This window comes from Motacilla alba, chromosome 20 (assembly GCF_015832195.1).
Source record: "Motacilla alba alba isolate MOTALB_02 chromosome 20, Motacilla_alba_V1.0_pri, whole genome shotgun sequence".
NCBI lineage: Eukaryota > Metazoa > Chordata > Aves > Passeriformes > Motacillidae > Motacilla > Motacilla alba.
Window position 1 is genome coordinate 7,503,820 of NC_052035.1, and position 18,214 is coordinate 7,522,033.

At 45.3% G+C, this 18,214-nt stretch overlaps 1 protein-coding gene across 2 annotated transcripts in view; it reads left to right on the forward strand.

Annotated features, from left to right (window-relative positions):
• The window catches only part of CTNNBL1 (catenin beta like 1), a 47,695-nt gene continuing 29,481 nt past the window's right edge, over window positions 1–18,214 (forward strand). Inside the window, exons 1-7 of one of the 2 annotated variants that reach the window (XM_038158908.1) lie at window positions 1–30; window positions 7,582–7,770; window positions 9,943–10,049; window positions 10,914–11,053; window positions 14,632–14,729; window positions 16,953–17,046; window positions 17,769–17,860. In XM_038158908.1, the coding sequence (XP_038014836.1) occupies window positions 1–30; window positions 7,582–7,770; window positions 9,943–10,049; window positions 10,914–11,053; window positions 14,632–14,729; window positions 16,953–17,046; window positions 17,769–17,860 (750 nt within the window). Of the gene's footprint in view, window positions 31–4,659; window positions 6,433–7,577; window positions 7,771–9,942; window positions 10,050–10,913; window positions 11,054–14,631; window positions 14,730–16,952; window positions 17,047–17,768; window positions 17,861–18,214 lie in introns of those variants that run through there. The other variant, XM_038158910.1, reaches the window with a different exon arrangement.

The following is an 18,214-nucleotide window of genomic DNA, read 5'->3' on the forward strand; positions in this document are numbered from 1 at the left end:
ATGGACGTGGGGGAGCTGCTCAGCTACCAGGTGAGCTCGGGAGGTTGGGCCGTGCTGAGGGTGTTGCGGTCCCCAGCGCGGAGGTGACCTCGTCCGTGGCCCCGCTGCGGCGGCGGCGATGCTGCTCCGGCTCCCGTGCGGCCGCGGGCCTGGGGCGGCCGCCGTGCGGGGCCTCACCGGCCGCTCTCGCACGGGGTCTGGTTAAAGCGCCGCTAAGTTTTGGGGGTCTCTCCCCTTCTTCGGAGCGGCGGTGCCCGGTAGGACCCGATTACCGGGGGCTCCGCGGCTTTGCCGGTGTCGCTTCGGCCACAGATGGGCAGATCCGTGCCCGCCTGAGCTGGAGCGAAGCCTGAGCTCGTTCCGTGGCTGTTCTAGCCTGTCTTTTCCTCCCTATTTTATGACAAAACCAATTTAATTTCATTTTTATCAGAATATGTTTAAAAAAGTTTTCCTTGTAAAAGTTTCGCTTTACTCGGAGCGTTTTCTTGCCTTGCCCTGCGGTCACCGCTGGCTCGTTGTGTGCAGGTATCGAGCGCGTTGGTTTGTTGTCCAGGAGCAGATTTCAGGTGTTCCCTGTGAAACAGGGAATGAGGGTACGAACTGCGGTAACATTTTGGTACCTTGGCCGGGATAATGCCGGGCTTGGCTTCAGTCCCCAGCCCGGCTGCAGCCTTGGGGTTTCCCTGGGTGAGGAAAACTCCCCGAGGCGTTTTCAGCCGTGGAGGTGCGGCCAGGTCTGCTCCGAGCTGAGAGCACAGAATTCCTGGTGCTCTCCTGGTGTGCCTCACTCCGTGGGGCGCAGAGGTGAAGGGAGTGTCTTGCTGTTCACTCCGTGTTTGTGCTTTGGGAATGTGCTGTTTGGAGGTGCTCGGGGGAAAAGGGGAAGTTGCTGTCGGGTTTGAGAGGTTTCTCAGCAGTTTTCCCAATGGTATTCCAGTTTCTGGGGCAGTCTGTCTTTGAGAGCTCCACTGGATTGTTCCTTGATAATCTCCAGGATGTTTCTTTCCGTGGCTTGCTCTGTCTCAAACATCCCTCCGTATCCTGCTGCATCCAGCAGCGCAGCCCTGCTGGGCTGAGATCTGCTCCACTTCTGTATTTCTCTGTCTTTTTCAAATGTGCTTTTTCAACATCAAATTAGAAATCTCATTTCTTACGTTCCTGTGATTCTTTGGCCTTCTCCACCCCATCTGGAGCTTAGCAATGTCATCCCTTACAAGGCTGGGATGCAGGTTAAGGCACAGAGAGGGCAACCTGAATGAACTTTGTCACTTTTTAACCAAGTTCCAGTCTGGGGTTTTGTTAGGTGATTTTTTTTTTCTTGCTGTCAGGATGTGAACTCCCCGGGATTCCCTCCGCTCTGGAGGGAAGTGTCCATCCATTTTGCTTTGCTCTCTTGGATTTTGTGCAGCTTTCCCTTGGATGAGCTCTCAGCCCGGGCAGGGGGTGATTGCTTGTGACAGTGGGGGCTCTATTCTGTCAAGTGCTGCTTAGCTGCAGGGTATCTAAATTTTAATTCCATTTCTTGCTGCTAAAATTGTTCTTAGCTGTGGGGAAAAGCATTCTGCAGCTTTCAGCTAACTGCTGGAATGGCTCCTGAGGGATTTGCCCTGGCTCTGTGCTCTCCTGGGCTCTCAGCTGAGTGCAGGTGGTTCTGCTGTCACCAGCTGAGGTGATGCTGTAGGGAGCACTGGAGGTCAGTGCTGCTGAGTTCAGACCTCCAGAACTGGGTACAGTGGTGAGTACAGGTGAAAGAAGTGGAGGAGCACAAGGCAGGCAAATTGCTCTGATTCTGAGAAAATGAGATTCCCTTCTGTGAGGGCGTTTCCTGCTGGGAGGTGAGGAAAAATAGTTGGACGCGGGAGATTTCACTGCCTCCCGTCCTGGGGGTCAGGCTCTGCCTTCAGGAAGGGTGGCTTGAAGATGACCAGGGGAGGGTGGCTTGGCAGCTTCCCCAGCAGCTCCAGCCCTGGGTTTGGGAGCTTCCCTGCTCAGGGCTGGGCTGTGGGCTGGCTCAAGGTCTCCTTGGCTGTCCTCATTGCAGGGATGGTACCTCAGCTCTCTGATTTTAATCTCTTGCTGCAAATGAGTTGGTCTTCTCAACCTCCCTCAGCACAACCCAAAATAATTGCTTTCCTCTTACGCTGTTTGGAATTTTCTCCTCTAAATGTGTAATCTGTGCCCTTGCTTCGGCAAGAAGATGTTCTCCCTCAGAGCCAAACTTGGCTGGAAGACTGCAGGCACCGTGCCACCAATTCAGCACCAAGTGTCTGCCAGAAAGGGGAAGAGAAACCTCTTGCAACAAAAAATACAATTAAACAGCACCTGGCCGTTTATACAAAGCTCAGGAATCCATAAACTTTACGTGTTGCTGCAAAACAGTTGCAGATGGTCTAAAGTGATGATTAAATATTGCTGCTGTTTGCCCAGATCCTCCGTGTTTGGTCTCTGATTACAGAGGGTAATTAAGAGGACAAAGCCAACTCCGGGGCTATTCAGACTCTTCTTTCAGTTGTCTTGGGAGGGAATACGGGAGGTGATTTGAATTCTCATTAAAGGCAGATTTCATCGCTGTGAGTGATCATTGCAAAGCGCTGATTGTCAGTGAAATCCAGACAGAAGCAGCAGGAGCTGGTGGGGTGGGATCTGCCCTCGGCACGCTGGGCGATCCCCCCGGGGTCTGTTGGGGTTCAGTGCAGCGTGTACAGGGATGGAGGATCTCTGTGTATCCACGGGGGCACATCATCATTTCTGCTGCCGGTATGGATCATTTGCTGTCAATTTGCAATGCAATGGATGCATCTGATGGTAGGGGCAGCTCAGCTGAGCTGGTTGTTGGCTACTTGCAGCTTTATTACCCCAGTAGCTCCTCTGCTGCTGGCAGTTAAAACAAGGAGCCGACATTGGCTCAGCTGTCTGCCTCATCCCTTGGCTCTGCTCCTGCGAGTACAGCCCCGTGCTGCCAGAGCTGTGCTCTCACAGGGCGGCAAGGGAATCTCTAGTTTACTTCCCAATGTATTGTCTTTGACCACCAAACCAGGGGTGTCAAGAAAGATCCCTGTTCTGCACCTCCCTGATGTGTTCCTTGGGTGGTTCAGAGCCTCAGAAGGGAGGCTGGAGGGCACAGGGGTTCATTCCCTCTGAATCACAGAATCACAGAATTTCTAGGTTGGAAGAGACCTTTAAGATCATCGAGTCCAACCCATGTTCTAACACCTCAACTAGATCATGGCACCAAGTGCCACATCCAGTCTGTTTTTAAACACATCCAGGGATGATGACTCCCCCACCTCCCTGGGCAGATGATTCCAGTATTTGACCACTCTTTCTGTGAAAAAATTCCTCCTTAATTCTACCCTGTATTGAAATGAATAACCTGTATCCGTGTGGGTACAGTGTGCACCTGTCACTGCATTTGCCTCAGTTTGTGTGATTTTGGAGCTCTTGGGTCTCTGAGATTTCTGATTTTCTTGGGGTACCAGTTCTTCCAGGTTTTAGCACTCAGATCCTGCACCATTTAGAAGTGCTGTGTGTCATGCCTCAGGAAGAAAAATCATGGGAAAGTGAGATTGATAATGGCCTGGTTTATCACAAACATTGGAAACAAAATTAGGAAGTCACTGAAGATTCCTCTGGAGATTAGGATCCCAAACTCACAGCTGCTGTGCTGCTTTCTGAGGGGCTCTTTGGAGCGGGCTGGGATGTAGGCACAGAAGCTGCATCATTTATGAAGATTTATTTCAGATTTCATTAACAAAAAATTTCTGAGCTTCGCAGTAATGAGGTTACTTACAAAACAGATATCTTAGTAATATGAAACTCCTGAGTATTTCCTGAGTAATATGAAACTACTGAGACCTCTCTAAACCTTCCTTATGTTTGGCAAAGGCTGAAGCAATCAGGATTCTGAGAAATGTGTGTTCTGATTTTGTGGTGTACTTAGCCCTGATATTAATGTGCAGTCACTGCTTGGAGGGAGCCCAGGGGCGCTGGCAGATTATTGTGCTTTGATTTAGGACATTGTTTCCCTGTTCCTCCTGGCACACGTGGCTGATGCTGCTCCTGCTGCCCACACTGAGGTCAGGCTGGGCCTTACCTGGCTGTGCATAGACCAGGACCTGTGTCAGGTGTGTCTGGGCAAAGGCTGTGCCCCAAAGGCTGGGCCCCAGGGAGTGTCAGCTAACAGACACAACCAGTGCAGGAGGGCTACAAGAGAAAGGGAAAGATAATCCTCCCGTTCCCAATTACCAGCTTCTGTTTACTTTATCATATTTTATAAACAGTAGCTTTTTTTAAACCCTTTTGTATTCATTGTTTTTTTTTTGTGTGGTGCTATCAGTGTTAGATTTAAATGAAAATGCCTGCTGAATAAATTACTGTGAATGCCCTGCATTCATCAGGAACAGAATTAAGCTTAGCTAACATAACAATTGAAAAATGCTTTTCTTGTGCATTTCTAATGAATTCTAACTTCTTGCCAGATCCACCTTAGCTCAACTAAGTAAAAAAACCCACATTTTGTTTATCAAATGATTAACTTTCTCTTTTCTACCAGAAAGGCAGAACTCGTGCAGATGTCTGTGAAGCTGTGGAATTGGTTAAATAAATGTGTTTGGGCACAATCTGTGTTTGCTGAGTGAAATGCACCAGGCTCGGTGCAGCAACCTATGAGCTTCGTTCTTGCTGGTTGGTAAGAGTCCTTTGCAAAACACAAATGCAAACCCACGATGAAAATCAATGAACAGAAAGCAATGCCTGCCTTAAATCAGTTGTTCATGACTGTGCATCTCTTGTGGAATGAGCAGGACCCAGGTGTTCCACTTGGGCCTTGCTTTCTGGCTTTAATAAGTGCTGGTTGGGAGCAGCAATGTTCTTAGCGAGGTTTTGCATAACATCAATAAGGAGAGGCAAAGCCTTAATGCCTGCTTAATAGCGTTTGCCCGGAATTCAATTACTGCCTATTGCCAGGCTGCTGGCAGCGCTAATGATCGCACGCGGGCACCGCCGTGATTGATCGTGATGATTCTGATTCTGCTCTGTGCTACCCAGCCTCCCCCAGCAACGCAGAAATACCAAAAAGGGGAAAATATTTGAGACGGAAGCAAGGGTGTAAATTCTGATCTTGAGGATTGTGTACTCAGAGGAAATGGGGATGGTTTCATGATGGAGTTTTAGTTTAGGTTTTGTCCTAGGATGCAGTCCCTTCCTATGGCACGTTACTTTGCATCCCATACGCCCCCAGCTCCCTCAGCCTCTCATTGCACCTCAGGCTTGCCAGGGGCTTTGGTCCTTTTTAATGTTCAGAAATAAGAGTGAGGATTGAGATTCCCATTCCAAATTAGGAACATCCATGGCAAATCTTGTTGAGGTTTAGATGTAAATTTCGGGATTTATGTCACTAATTGCTGTGTTTGTGTTTGTGACATTAATCTGCCAAAGATGGTTTAGGGTGGTATTACCAAGGAGTGAATGGGAGGATATAGGAAGGGCAGGGCCCCTTGTGACATCAAGGACATTGAGTAAGGAGTATGGATTTACTGAAGTTTTTTGCCTTGGATGACATCATTTAGAAGAACAGCTTTTCCTTATTCTTTTTATGGAGTTGCTCGTTGCTCAGGGAGCATTTGAATTATTAGTTGTTGTCAATGACACATTTGTTTCCAAATGGATCTATGTGAAATTATATTTTAATGTACCTAGAAGATAAGTAATAGGAATCTGCTTTAAAAAAAAAACCCAATCCACAAAACCCTCCAAGCAAATAAATTTTTCATTTCACAGAATCTCTGGGTATGCTTCCACGTCATGGCTATTGAATTATGAGCTGAATAACTGCTTTAAAAGTGCATGGAGGCACTTTAGAGGGGGTTTAAGTCAGGAATGTACCATCTGTAATGGAAATGGCAGAGAAGATATAGGGAGAAAGGAGAGAGATAACAGAGCTTGAACAGGTTTGCCTGGGAGCGAGCAGATACAGCTCTGATTTGTGCTAATGTGTTGTCTGGGAAACTTGATTCTGCATCTTCCCTAAAGTGGTGACAAGGTGGTAACCCTGAAAACGAGGTGATCCCAGCCAGGCTGCTGTCTGGCCTGCTTCTTAACTACAATTAACTCCTCGTGTGCTTTTTGGGGCTGGTGGGGGGGGTTCATTTTTTTACATCTGAAAGCAGCATTTTCTCCGGAGCAGATGATTTACCAGCTTGTCATTGGGCTGTGCCACTGGTGCAGCGTGTGGCAGAACTGGAACCCCAGCTGGATTCCCTTAGGGGCCTGGAAGGTTTATTACCCTCTGCAGCCCCAAAGTTCCTAACCTGCCAGGGAGCTGGAAATTCCCATCTTGATGCTCGCACTAGTGCCAGACCTGGCAGGAGAATGCCACTGTCACTTATTTCCTCTGCATCTTTCTTTGGATCAAACACGAGAAGGATCTCAGTCTTGCATAAAAGCAGGGCCTGTGTTCATGGAAGCCTGGTGTGACTTTTGCCATTTTAGAAAAGGGTCCCACAGAGCAGAAGAGTAGGGCTGCCTGCCAGGTGGTGTTTTATAAATTAAGATGGACATGTGTTAGACCTAATGAGGTTACAAAATCACCTACCAGGTGACTTGAGTAGTGATGTAAAGTAAAAGTATTTCTGTTATTATTTTATTATTCTTGATACATACACTCCTTTTAAATAGTAAAGAATTAAGCTTTGTTTTGCTGTAGTTATAGAGCATAGAGTACTCCTGTTCCAGCTTGGTTGTCCTTCAAAAAATGTGAGAGACCAAATTTAATGTCCTTGTAGCTTTTGAGGGGAAAGTTTTTTCTTCTGTTGCAAATGCTTTTATCCCTTTCTGCCTGAATGAAAACATGGGATTAGGATTAATGGACTTCTTCTTGTCCTTGGCAAATTACCTTTAATTTTGACAATCAACTAGAAATAGTGGAATAAAATAATAGGTTGTTCCAAGCAAACCATGATGTTTTGGGCACTGTTTAATCCAGTGCCAAGCTCCTGCAGAGCTGCAGCAAGCAGCAATCCTCCTTGTCTTGCCTACACTGAGTTGGGCTGATTCTGCTTTTGCTTGTCAGCAAACTTCAGACAGAAGGATGGGGGTGAAATGGGAGGCACACAGGAATTCAATATAGTCTTGTATATGTTGTGGGTAAAAAATTATCTTTCCCTGCTGTCTGCTGAGCATATCAGTCTGCTGGCTGTGAAATGTGGGGTTGTCTGAGCTGAGTCAGCAGATTGGGGTTCCTTGATGGGCAGCTGTGCCCCACTGAGCAGGGCTGCTCGGCCACTCCTTGTCTGTGCACTCTTGTCCTTGCTGTCTATGAAGATATTTTCCTGTGAATTGTGTTCATAGATCAAAGACGGTAGGATGTTGACACAGCTCTTGGCAGAGGCATTCATCTACTCATGTGATGTTCCACTTCACTAAATTAATTTCCTTTCCGGTTTTCAGAGTTGTTAAGTGTCGTGTAAGCAAATCTTTTAAACTTGTAAGAATTTCCTCAGTATGGCTTGTAATATTGGTATTCTGGTTTGCAAGGGTCACTAAACACTTGTATTCGTTCACCTTTTATTTCTGTGACTTCAGCCTAACAGAGGGACAAAAAGACCCCGTGATGAAGAGGAAGAGGAAATCAAAGCACGTCGGAAACAAGCCAGTGCCCGAGAGCATGGTCGTCACAGGGAAGAGGAGTCTGCAGCCCAGGAAGAAACTGATGATGAGAAGAAGAAACTCCTTCAGATAATTGAGAGGGATGGAGAAGAGGAAGATGAGGAAGTAAGTCCTCTGGGAAAGGAGAGGCAGTGGAAATAACCAAACACTAAACCCCTTCTCTGTGATTTCCATTTCTTGCCATGTAGGTGGTGAGGCTTAACGTGATTTTTCTGTGCTTGGACAGCTTCAGTTTGTGGGTTTGCTTTCCTGCCCTGCGGGGTGTTCGTTAATTGCACATTTCTCAAATATATCAGCTGAAGATTTAAAGCGGGGGCAAAAGGGAGAGGGCTTTCAAATCTAATCTCTGTTTGGTCTGAGAATACCCAGAACACCTTCTAAAGTATATTTTTAGGAAACAGTTTCTGTGTTCTAACCAATTTCCTGACTATTGTTCTCATCAGTACCCCCAACCATGCAGCTTCTCCCCCTCTTTGTAGCTGTGCGGCAGCAGCAGCAAATAAACAAACATTCTTCTGTATAGGAAAGGTCTTGGGTCAGAGGAGGGGGGTGGCAGCTGTCAAGGGTAAATGATTTCAAGCCTTGGAGACAGAAATCCAATGCTGCATTGGCCTTTCTGCCAAGGGCCAGGGAAAAGATCACTTTATAAATGTGACACATGGAGTGGTATAAATCTAGAAGATATTTGCTTCCTGCTGCCTGTGTCCTGTTTGATAAAAAAACAAGTGATATTCACCACTGCAGAATCGTGTAGCTTTGTAAAATATCATTGTCCTTTGTATACAGCATTGCTAGCATCCGTCTTTGAGAATCTCCCTCTTTTTTTTTGATGTTGAGCTATTGCCATGACAGTTGTTGCTGATAGCAGAGAAAGATAATGCAGGATTTCTGTAGCATTTCAGCTCCAGGGAGGATGGATCGAGAGAAGAGTCCTCCTGACTGGCTGGAGTCTTGTGGATTCCTGCAGTGTGCCAGTCCCTCATCTTTGTCAAGTGGAGTCCTCCCAGCCAGACATTTTAAAGGCTGAAAGTCCGGGCTTTAGAACTCAAATCTCTTGTTTATTACTTTGGACTGCAGCTAATATAAGTGCCATTAAAATGTGCTTCGTCCCAGTAAATTTGATGTGAAGAAGCTAATCTGTAGGACACTGCAATACTGAATGCAAATTCAATACAAGATATAAAGCAGATCCTAATGGAGATATCATAGTGATATGTGTTAGAGGAAGCAAAGAATCAAAGGGAACAGAAGGAAGCAGTGTCAGCATGTGTGGGTTGAAATCCCAGTGCAAGGAGAATGTGCTGTGGGCACTGTAGTATTGATTGGCTGAATGGGGTGGTGACATGAGTGGGATGGCAATGAGACAGGCTGGGCAAGGAACGGAGGAAATCCAATCATAACTGAAGGCTGGGGCTGGTGTTGTTATTGTAATGGAGTTTGCTGAAGAAAGGGAGGTTTTCTGTCTCATAACAGGTTGCTGCTTAGAGCCACTGACCAAAGAATCTGCAACACCAGCAGCAGCAGCTCTTGATTTAATTCTGAGCAGGGGATGGGCACAAAACTTGGCTAAAGATGGGAGGGTGTCTGGTTTGGGTTTTGTTTTGAGAGCTTCTCTTAAATAGTGGTTGTAACACAGTCAGAGGAGGGGGAAGAGGTTACACAGGGAAATCTATATCATCAATTTTTTAATAAAAGAAGTACATTAAAATCATAAACTGAGGAAAATGTTTGTAGGTGTCAGGGAAGCAGCCGAGGTTGCATTGCTGCTGTACAGTAAATATACAACTCCAGCTGAGAAACACCTTAGGAGCATTTACAAAATTCTACTAGAGTAGAATATTGATTTATTTTTTTTCTTTAGGAAAAGATTTTAAGATAACAGCTTTAAGAAAGCTTATCCAAGTGAGGAAAATGCAGAAGAACATAAATTCAGGGCAGTTGAATGTAGACTTCAAAAAAACAATAGCACAACAAGGGACTTCTGCAGAGGAGCTCTCCATGGGCACAGGCTGTGAGTGCAGGTTTGCTCTATGTCAGAAGCAAAAAAACCTCGATATGAGCTGGTGGTGCCAGGTTATAACAGGTGTAAAAGAGCAGCTCGAGGTCTGAGCTGGGGTGGGTAGTGATGGCATGTGAGGTGTTTGGCAGCTCTCTGCAGTGAGATTACAGAGCTGGCTGGAATTCCCAGGGCCCTGGGCCTGGCTGCAGTCCCACCACATTGCTGATATTTCTCCAGCCATCCAAAGCTCACTTTTCTGTCTTTTCTGATTTGGTCAGGAGGAACCTTTGGATGAAAGTTCAGTGAAGAAGATGATTCTCACCTTTGAGAAGAGATCCTACAAAAACCAGGAGCTGCGGATCAAGTTTCCTGATAATCCAGAGAAGTAAGCCTGTACTTAACTTTTTTCCTTTGATTTTAGGTATAAGCCTAAATCAATTGCAGGAATACAGAGATGTTTTCAGTTACATAAGGCTTATGTAACAGCAGTTATTGCCTTGTAGTTCTTCTAAATATTATTTGAAACTGACTTGGTTAATTAAAAATGGCTTTGTTGAGACTCTGATGGGGCCAATATATGGCTGGCAGCGCAAAAACCATCATCAGCAATAATTAAAGGTTTCATTCCATCATTTGGTGTGAAGGTGTGTGCTTGCCTACCAGCCAGAGGTCTGTGTGGGGAGGAAATCATTTTATGTTACCCAGTGCTGTGGTGAACAGAACAGCTGGATGGGCTCCAAGAGCCAGATGTGTGTTTGTGTCCTTGAAGCCTCTTTCTCCCTTGAAGGTGTTCTGTTCCTCACATTAAAGGGATTTCTTCCTACAGTTCAATGCCATTATTTTTTGTCCAGTTTGCTGTCCTTTCCCTTACCCAGGTTATTTTTATGGACTTCAGACTCAGACAACCCACCTACTCATATGTGCTAGCTAGGGAAGGTGCAGCGCTCTGCAGAATTTATTTCATAAGCAGGTTTTCTGATGTGTGGCTGCAGCATCTTGAATTTAATTTCTTCTTGAAATTCTAGAACTGAATTGCAAAATTGGAACAAATCTGCTTATTTACTCTATGTAAATTATACACTAGAAATGTTTATGCTGCTGCAGGATTAAACTTCAAGGGGCAGGTGTAGGACAGGGAGGATAGAAATGCTGGTGCCATGTGCACCTGGGGTGACAAGCCCTATGTGGTGTCTCCTGGAAGGCAGTAGTCTCTTCTTGCCTTTTTGTTACCTTTTTTGTCTTGCCTCAGGTTTATGGAGTCAGAACTGGATTTAAATGACATCATTCAGGAAATGCACGTGATTGCGACGATGCCCGGCCTGTATCACCTGCTGGTGGAGCTGAATGCTGTGCAGTCTCTGCTTGGGCTGCTGGGACATGACAACACAGATATCCTTCAGTTGTTAAAGCAGCTCTCATGAGAAAGCTTTATACAGACTTTTCTGTAATCTCTCATGTCCTCTTTCCCAGGCTCCTGTAGATGTTTTTCTCCTCTTCCCACCACCCTGAATTTATGTGTTGGTTTTTCATTTATTTCCCAGTGAAAGCCCTCTTTGTTCAAGTCATATTGATTCTGAATTTTTTTCAGTGCTGTTATTCTCTTTCTTGTTTTATGACCTTTCATCTAGTTTTGAGTGGCAGTGTTAAGAGTGTGAGCAGATGAGCAGCACAGGAGAAGTGAAGGCCTGGGCTTAGCAGCGATAATCTCAGACTGCAAACTTTGGAATATCCCCAGTGAAAATGAGACTGTTTTACCCCTTCTTGCTGGGAGCTGAGCTGTCAGGCTGTCAGCTGTTTGTCATGGATTAGCTCACCACATGTTTCACCTTAGTTTGTAAATGTGCCCTCTTCGTGTGCCCGTACCTTTAGTTTGGTGTGCACAGAGCTCAAGGCTGTGGGTGGCCCCTCTGGTTATATCCAGAGACAATTCCATTTCCATGCTCAGTGAGGTCCAGTGTCACTGACCCTGATCCCTCCGGAGCTCTGAGGGCATCTGAGAAAGAGCTTCCCATTTTGGCAATGTTGATCAAAACCAGTGCCATTTTTTGAGTATCCTGGTGCCTTGATGCTTAGCTGTCAGCTGGGGACTGGCACTATGCCACTGTGCAGTCTGTAAAAGCAGACCTCAGACCGCTTTGCTTGTAAAATATTCTACAGCAGATTAAGCTGAAAAATTGTTACATGACTTGGGAGATTGCATGTCTGTGTCCTGAAAATATCTGTGGGTGGAGGGAGCAGTGAAGCCCTGCGGAAAGGGCACTGCGTGTCGACTTGGGATTCAGGCAGTCCTTTTTCCATTTTTATTGATCCATGGCCTTAGGAAGGTAATTTATTCTTTGCTTCTTTATGTGTAAAGCAGGAGATAACACTTACCAGCTTTCCTGAGGTGTTTTGGAATATACAATGTGAAAAGGCCTGTTAGTGCTGCGTGTTGTGGTCTGATGCACAGATCTTGGTTTTCTTTTTTAGCACTTTTCTTTATAGCACCATCTATTGAGAATTCATAATTCATTCTTTCTAAGTGGGTGCAGTGATCAGAAGCTAAAACCAAAACATAAATATTTTATTGCATGCCAGTTTATATTAGCGAGCACTGTGTTTGGGTATTTTGACTTGCATCAGGTAGAACCTTGATGTGGTGAATGCTGGTCCTTGCAAAACAGTAAACCCCACAGCTTCCCTTATCCAAGATCTGCAAGGAAATGGCTCTCAAATAACTGTTAACAATTTATGTTGTACAGGGGGAAGCTCCTCCCATGCAAATCCAATTTCGTGGTTACTGCAGTTTAATTATTTATTTTGTACCAGACACCACAGACTTGTTTGTACTATGTGCTTTTATACTGAATTTCTCATTCATAGGGAAAAAAGGAACTGTGGGAATATTGACTGGGATAGCAGAGCTGTTTTCCAGATAAAGGGCACAAGAGTACAGCTTGCTTTGTCCTGTCTGCCATGGAAAGCTTTGTGCTGGGGTCACTGCTGCTGTCAAAGACTTGTCAGGGTTTCCAGTGTGAACTCTTTTTGTTTGGTTTGCAACTTGTCTGTCTGAGTTTATGGGTAGGAATTTGGCCTGAGAGCTGCAATTTTGGGAAAAGTATATTTCTTGTTATAAAACTGAAGTGTTTTGAGCTCCATTGGAAGCAGAGACTGCTGCTGCTCACATACAGGGTAGAAGCACTATTGAAGTGAAGCATCTAGACATAAAACTGGATTGATTCAGCTCAGGTTTTCTAATGATGTTTTGTTAAAACAAGTGGGAAAATATTTTTTAAAATGAGTTTTTCAAGGAGAGAACTAAACAAATGCCTCTTCAAATGTGATTTAATTGTGGTGTCTTGAGGGACTAATGCAAGGAGACAAAAGCAATGTCCAGGGGGAGCAGATAATCTGCTGAATGATTCATACAGTTTTACACAAAACATGTGAATGAAAGATGATCACCAACAAGATTTTATTAATTAAAGACATGAAAGCTTCAAATGAGGCTTTGCTTTACTATCTCCTAAATTTTAGAGGATAGCTGATACTCTCACTGCAAGCCTCAACAGAAGCTTTCCACACAGTAATGCCCTGCATGATGAGCTCTGCTGAATTCTTTACCGTGCACTCCCAAAGAACTTGGTTTAGTTACCTTTGTAGCACCCAGGAGACAGCAGAAATCTTCAACTGATTCCTCCCTGAGCTTTCTCTCCCGCGAGCTGATGAAACCCCATTCCCTCAATTTGTCCTCATCCATCCTGTATTAACCCCCAGACCACCTCAGTGGTCCTCTGCTCTCCCAAGCACAGTGTGTCAAGGCCTCTCTTTTATTGGGAGAGCCCACAACTGAACAGAATATTCTGCCAGTTGCCCCATGAGTGCCAAGGAGAAGATAAGAATTCCTTCTGTTGACTTGCTTGTTTTACTCTTGCCTAGTGCAGTGTAGTGTGTGATTAGCCTTTGTCACTGCAGTGACACCCTGCTGAGGTGACGCTTGCCTGAAGTGACATGCTGGTGACTCTCCTGCAGCTTGTCCAGCAGAAGGTCCGGGCTCTCTCTTGCAGAGTTTACCTCTAGTGGCTGAACCTCACTAAGAAAAGACAGATGAAAATACTTTTCCTGTTGCTGCTTGTGTGTCTGAGCAAATGCACAAATAGGAGACCTGGGAGCCGCTTTGTCAGCCCGGGCACTTGAGAGAGATCCATCACAGAGTGGTTATTTAGGACATCCAGAAACCCACGTCTCCTGCTCTGCCCTTGGGACGCAGGCAGGATTGATCAGTGTGTCTGAGAGAATAGGGAAGTGGGTCTAATGAGCTGGAATACGTCTTGTCGTACAAGGGAGCTGTGCAGCAGGCAGGGGAGCTGTGTGTTATGCAGCCCAGAGTTAATGAGTGAAAATTGGGCTGGCAGAAGCTCCGCTGTTCCTGCGAGGGCTGCGGTTTGAGGAGCATGCTGCCCTAATTGGGCTGGGCAGAGGGGGGTGATGCTCCTGTTGCTGGCGGTGCCCTCGTTAGGTGTGTGTGTGTGTATCAGGTTAGCAGGGCTATCACTGAGAGCAGAATACCCAAATCACATTATTATAACTCATTTCTCTTTGCATGTGTTCAGTCTTGACAATGCAAGATGGTGCCTCCTTAGACCAACTCCAGCAGGTTTGATTTGAAAAAAATAAATAACTACCATGAAGAAACAGTAAAATTGCCTGATACAGTAAGCACAGAATCACATTTGTTTCCATCATTCCTAATTGTTCAGATTCCCTAATTTTAGCACTTCTGGGGAAGATCTGCTGCTCTTGTCTGTGTGCTCTTGTGTCTGGAACCCTGTGCCCTGCTGCTGTGATTGTAATGCATTGTATCACCTCACTGGTAATGTATTGCCAGTTGCTTTGGGGTCATGTCATGAGCACGCTGGCCTAAGAGCCATCTGCTATTGGTACTAAATGTATTTGCCTCCCTGTTGGTTGTCCTTAACACCCAGCACATGTTTCCATAGCTGTGGTTGACTTGCTGCAAGAGCTGACTGATATTGATACTCTCCATGAGAGTGAAGAAGGAGCTGAAGTCCTCATAGATGCTCTTGTAAGTAGGAAACCCAGATTATTTCAGTGCCTCAACATCTGCCTCAGCCCAGCAATGAACACTGACCCATCCTGCTGTCTGCAGCTGTGTCTGGGTGTCTTTGCTGCCAACATTGTGATGGAGATAGCCAGGAGAAGCCTGTTCTGAACCTGAGACCACGATGGCTGTTTCTGATTAAATGCTAGAGTTTGGGGAGTGGGTGGTTGCACCATTTTCTCATTGTTGCACCACTTCTTCTTTGGAAGAAACACTGTCATATTGCAAAATTTCTGTAGGCTGGGAGATTTTTTGGTGCAGTGAGGGCGAATTAATTAATAATATTTGTAACTTGGACAGTGTCCCGTTGAAAACAGGAGCTTTGTTTGCATTTCCCTTCTCTCCCGTGAAAAAGTGTGTCTCACTCATGGAGAACTGAAGTTTCTTACAAACTGAAGTTTGTAACTTGAAGTTTGTTTGTTATTAAAGGACAGTGATGCCCCTGTGATCTTTCAATCTCCCTCTTGCACAGGAGACTGTTGTCTTCTACCCAGTAACTCTCGTTTCAAGCCCAAAAATCTGGGCTTGAACCAGGGCATCTGTTGGTGACGGTGGCATTTTTTCTTAACAAAAAGTAAGAACTTGAAAGTTTTCGTGTAGCAGAGCAAATGAACTTCAAGGGTGGAGGAGGGTACAGAGGGAAGGATGCCTTTTGGCAGAGAGAGTGAACCAACCCAGAAAATTACCTAGGTGGGTAGCAGATGCATTGGTTGGTGTTAAGTGCTCCTTGCACACTTAACTCTCTGAGTGCCTCTTGGCCTCTATGGGGATGGATTCCCCCTTTTCCTGGTGTTTGTGCTGGATGCCTCCTGCTCCCCAGCTGCAGAAGGGGAATACAAACCCCTCAGAGAGGTGATGCCCAGCCAAACATGAGTTTTACAGGTCTGTCCTACCTCGGAGCTGGTGAATTGCTGTCTTTGAGTGTCGCTATGGCTGTGTCTGTGTCTGGTTCTGTAACTATTGTGTTGAATTTGGAAGACAGGAAATTACAATTTTTCTTTTGTTTGCTTTGTTTGGCTGCTCTGTTTTCTCCTACAATCCTTGTCCAGTCACTATAAGGTTACCTTCCAGAGGTTAATGACAGTGCCCAGAGCCCAGTTCCTCCAGCTGGCCTTTGGGCTGTTGTTAATTACTCTGCATTGGTGGGAGATTGCTGGGTGAAGGAAATGGGAGAGAGGAGCTGCTGGAGAAGATGTTTTCTATAAAATATGTGGAGAGGTAGTAAATCAAGTGAAGTTCTTTCTGTTTTCATTGTCACCAGCTCACTGATAATAGCCATGTTTAGAGGTTTCATTGTCCTGCTTGAAAGAAACAGGTCAGGCCTGTCTTGGGAGAAATGTTTAGATACCTGCTTTTTAGATTACTTTTTTTTTTAAAAAAAAAAGTAGGTAAAAGGTTGTAGGGTATCTGAGGATTGTGGCATTGTTTTCTGCAGCAGCCCATATATGTGTTTTTTCCACATATTTACTGGGCCCGAAGCTGGTTAAGAGTGTTTGAATTGGTAATGTTTTTTTTTGTTTAACTGTTCCAAGCTCATGTCCACAATGGAAAGTTTGCAAGAGTCAAGCTGGGACTCTTTCCAATTCCAGTTTTAAAGGTGTATTTTGGGTGTGAGCTCTGTGATTCAGGGACTCCCCCCTGCCTCTCTAGTTTTCCTTAACTCACTGAAGTCAGCTTGGTGCATTAATCTTGAGAGGATTTAACTGCAGGACTTCAGCTGGTGACAGTTCAACTCTTGGGCTTGGATCTGTGTGTGAGCATTGTTCTGTCAGCATTTTGTACCTGTTAGGTGGAAGGTCCAGCAGCAATGTAGGCAGGCAGCAGTGACCAGCTGTGACCAGCTGCTCGCAGAGCTGACAGTTCTCCCATCCACAGTGGTTTGTGAGCCTCATGCTTCAGAATTCTGAGGGGTTATTAATGAGTCAGGCTGGTTCAGGAAATAAGACTGTGACAAGGTGCATGTTTTCTTCCTGATGATTTTTTGTTTCATCTGAAACACAAAAGTTGTTTCATTAATTAGGGAAAACATAGTGAGAGATTTACATGATGATTCCTTCACCTCTTCTGAGATTTTACAGCAGGGTTGTTTGTGTCTTCTGGTGATGTCTGGCAGGGTGTTTCCTTCATCTTCTTCTTTTCATTCTTGTTTCTTATCTCTTTATCTTTTCCATGACCCTGGGGATTTAGGTGGAGGGCCAGGTCGTGGCCTTGTTGGTCCAGAATTTAGAGCGCCTGGATGAAAGCGTGAAAGAGGAGGCTGATGGTGTCCACAACACCCTGGGTAAGTGGCTGCTGCACAGCCCCTTGCTTCTTTCTGTGGTTTGTACCTAGAGATGTGAGTTATCCCTTCCTTTCCCCCCTCCTCTTTTTCTCTTGGACTGCACTGCAGTACAGGATCTGGTACAGCTTTTGTTCAAGCACGGCTTGGAATCACTTGTCCCTGGAGCCAGAGTTTTTCCTTTGTCCCATGGCTGCACGAAAGGTGCCTCTTCCCAAACCAGCTGTGTTGGGAGGTGCAGATACATGGATCACTGTACTGCACCAGAGGCAATCACAAAGATGTTTGAGTTGGTAAAGCTCTGTAAGATCACTGAGGCCAGCTATTAACCCAGCACTGCCAAGGTCAGCACTAAACCATGTCCTAAAGTGCCACATCTACACAGCTTTTAAAAACCTCCAGGAAAGTGCTCCAATGTCCATGTATTTACTATGAACATAGCTGTGAGCTATATTTTGTTTCTATCTTAACAATATATTTAACTTTCAGGTAGTAAAACATTTGCAAGTCATGGAAGGACATAACTGCCCCTCTGCTCCCTGATCTTTGCGCAGCACAGAGCCATTGCAGGGTGGTGCCACTGTGGGCAGTCAGACCATCACCCACTCCTTGCAGTCCTTTGGGATTGTAATCTCCCAGGACTGCAAGAATGAGAGAGACTGGAAACATGAGATTTGTAGGTTTTGGTGGAGAAAACCGTCTGTTTTCTGTGTCTTTCTTGCCAGGAATTGTGGAGAACATGGCCGAGTTCAGGCCGGAGATGTGCACGGAGGCTGCACAGCAGGGCCTCATGCAGTGGCTGCTCAAGAGGCTGAAGGTGAGCTGGTTTCTCACTTTCCTTCTACAGACCAGTTAGCACAAAAACTAACTGGTTTAGAAAAACCATTTGTGCTTGTGTGTGTTGTAAAAGCCCAGTTAAGGACAAAAAGTCCTTAAAAGTTCAGAGTTTGTGTCCTCAGCAGTTTTAGTTTAAAGAGACACACTTAAGTTTTGTCTTTATAAATGTCTTGCAGTAGGAATTGTCTCTTTTATCTTTTCATATGATTCATATATGTTGGATTTCCATGTGTGAGATCTGTAGGACTATAAAAGCTGACCCGTGAGAGGGGACACTAATATTAACCATTTAATGGTTTTTGCTTCCCACATTTCTAACAATTTTTGAGTTTTA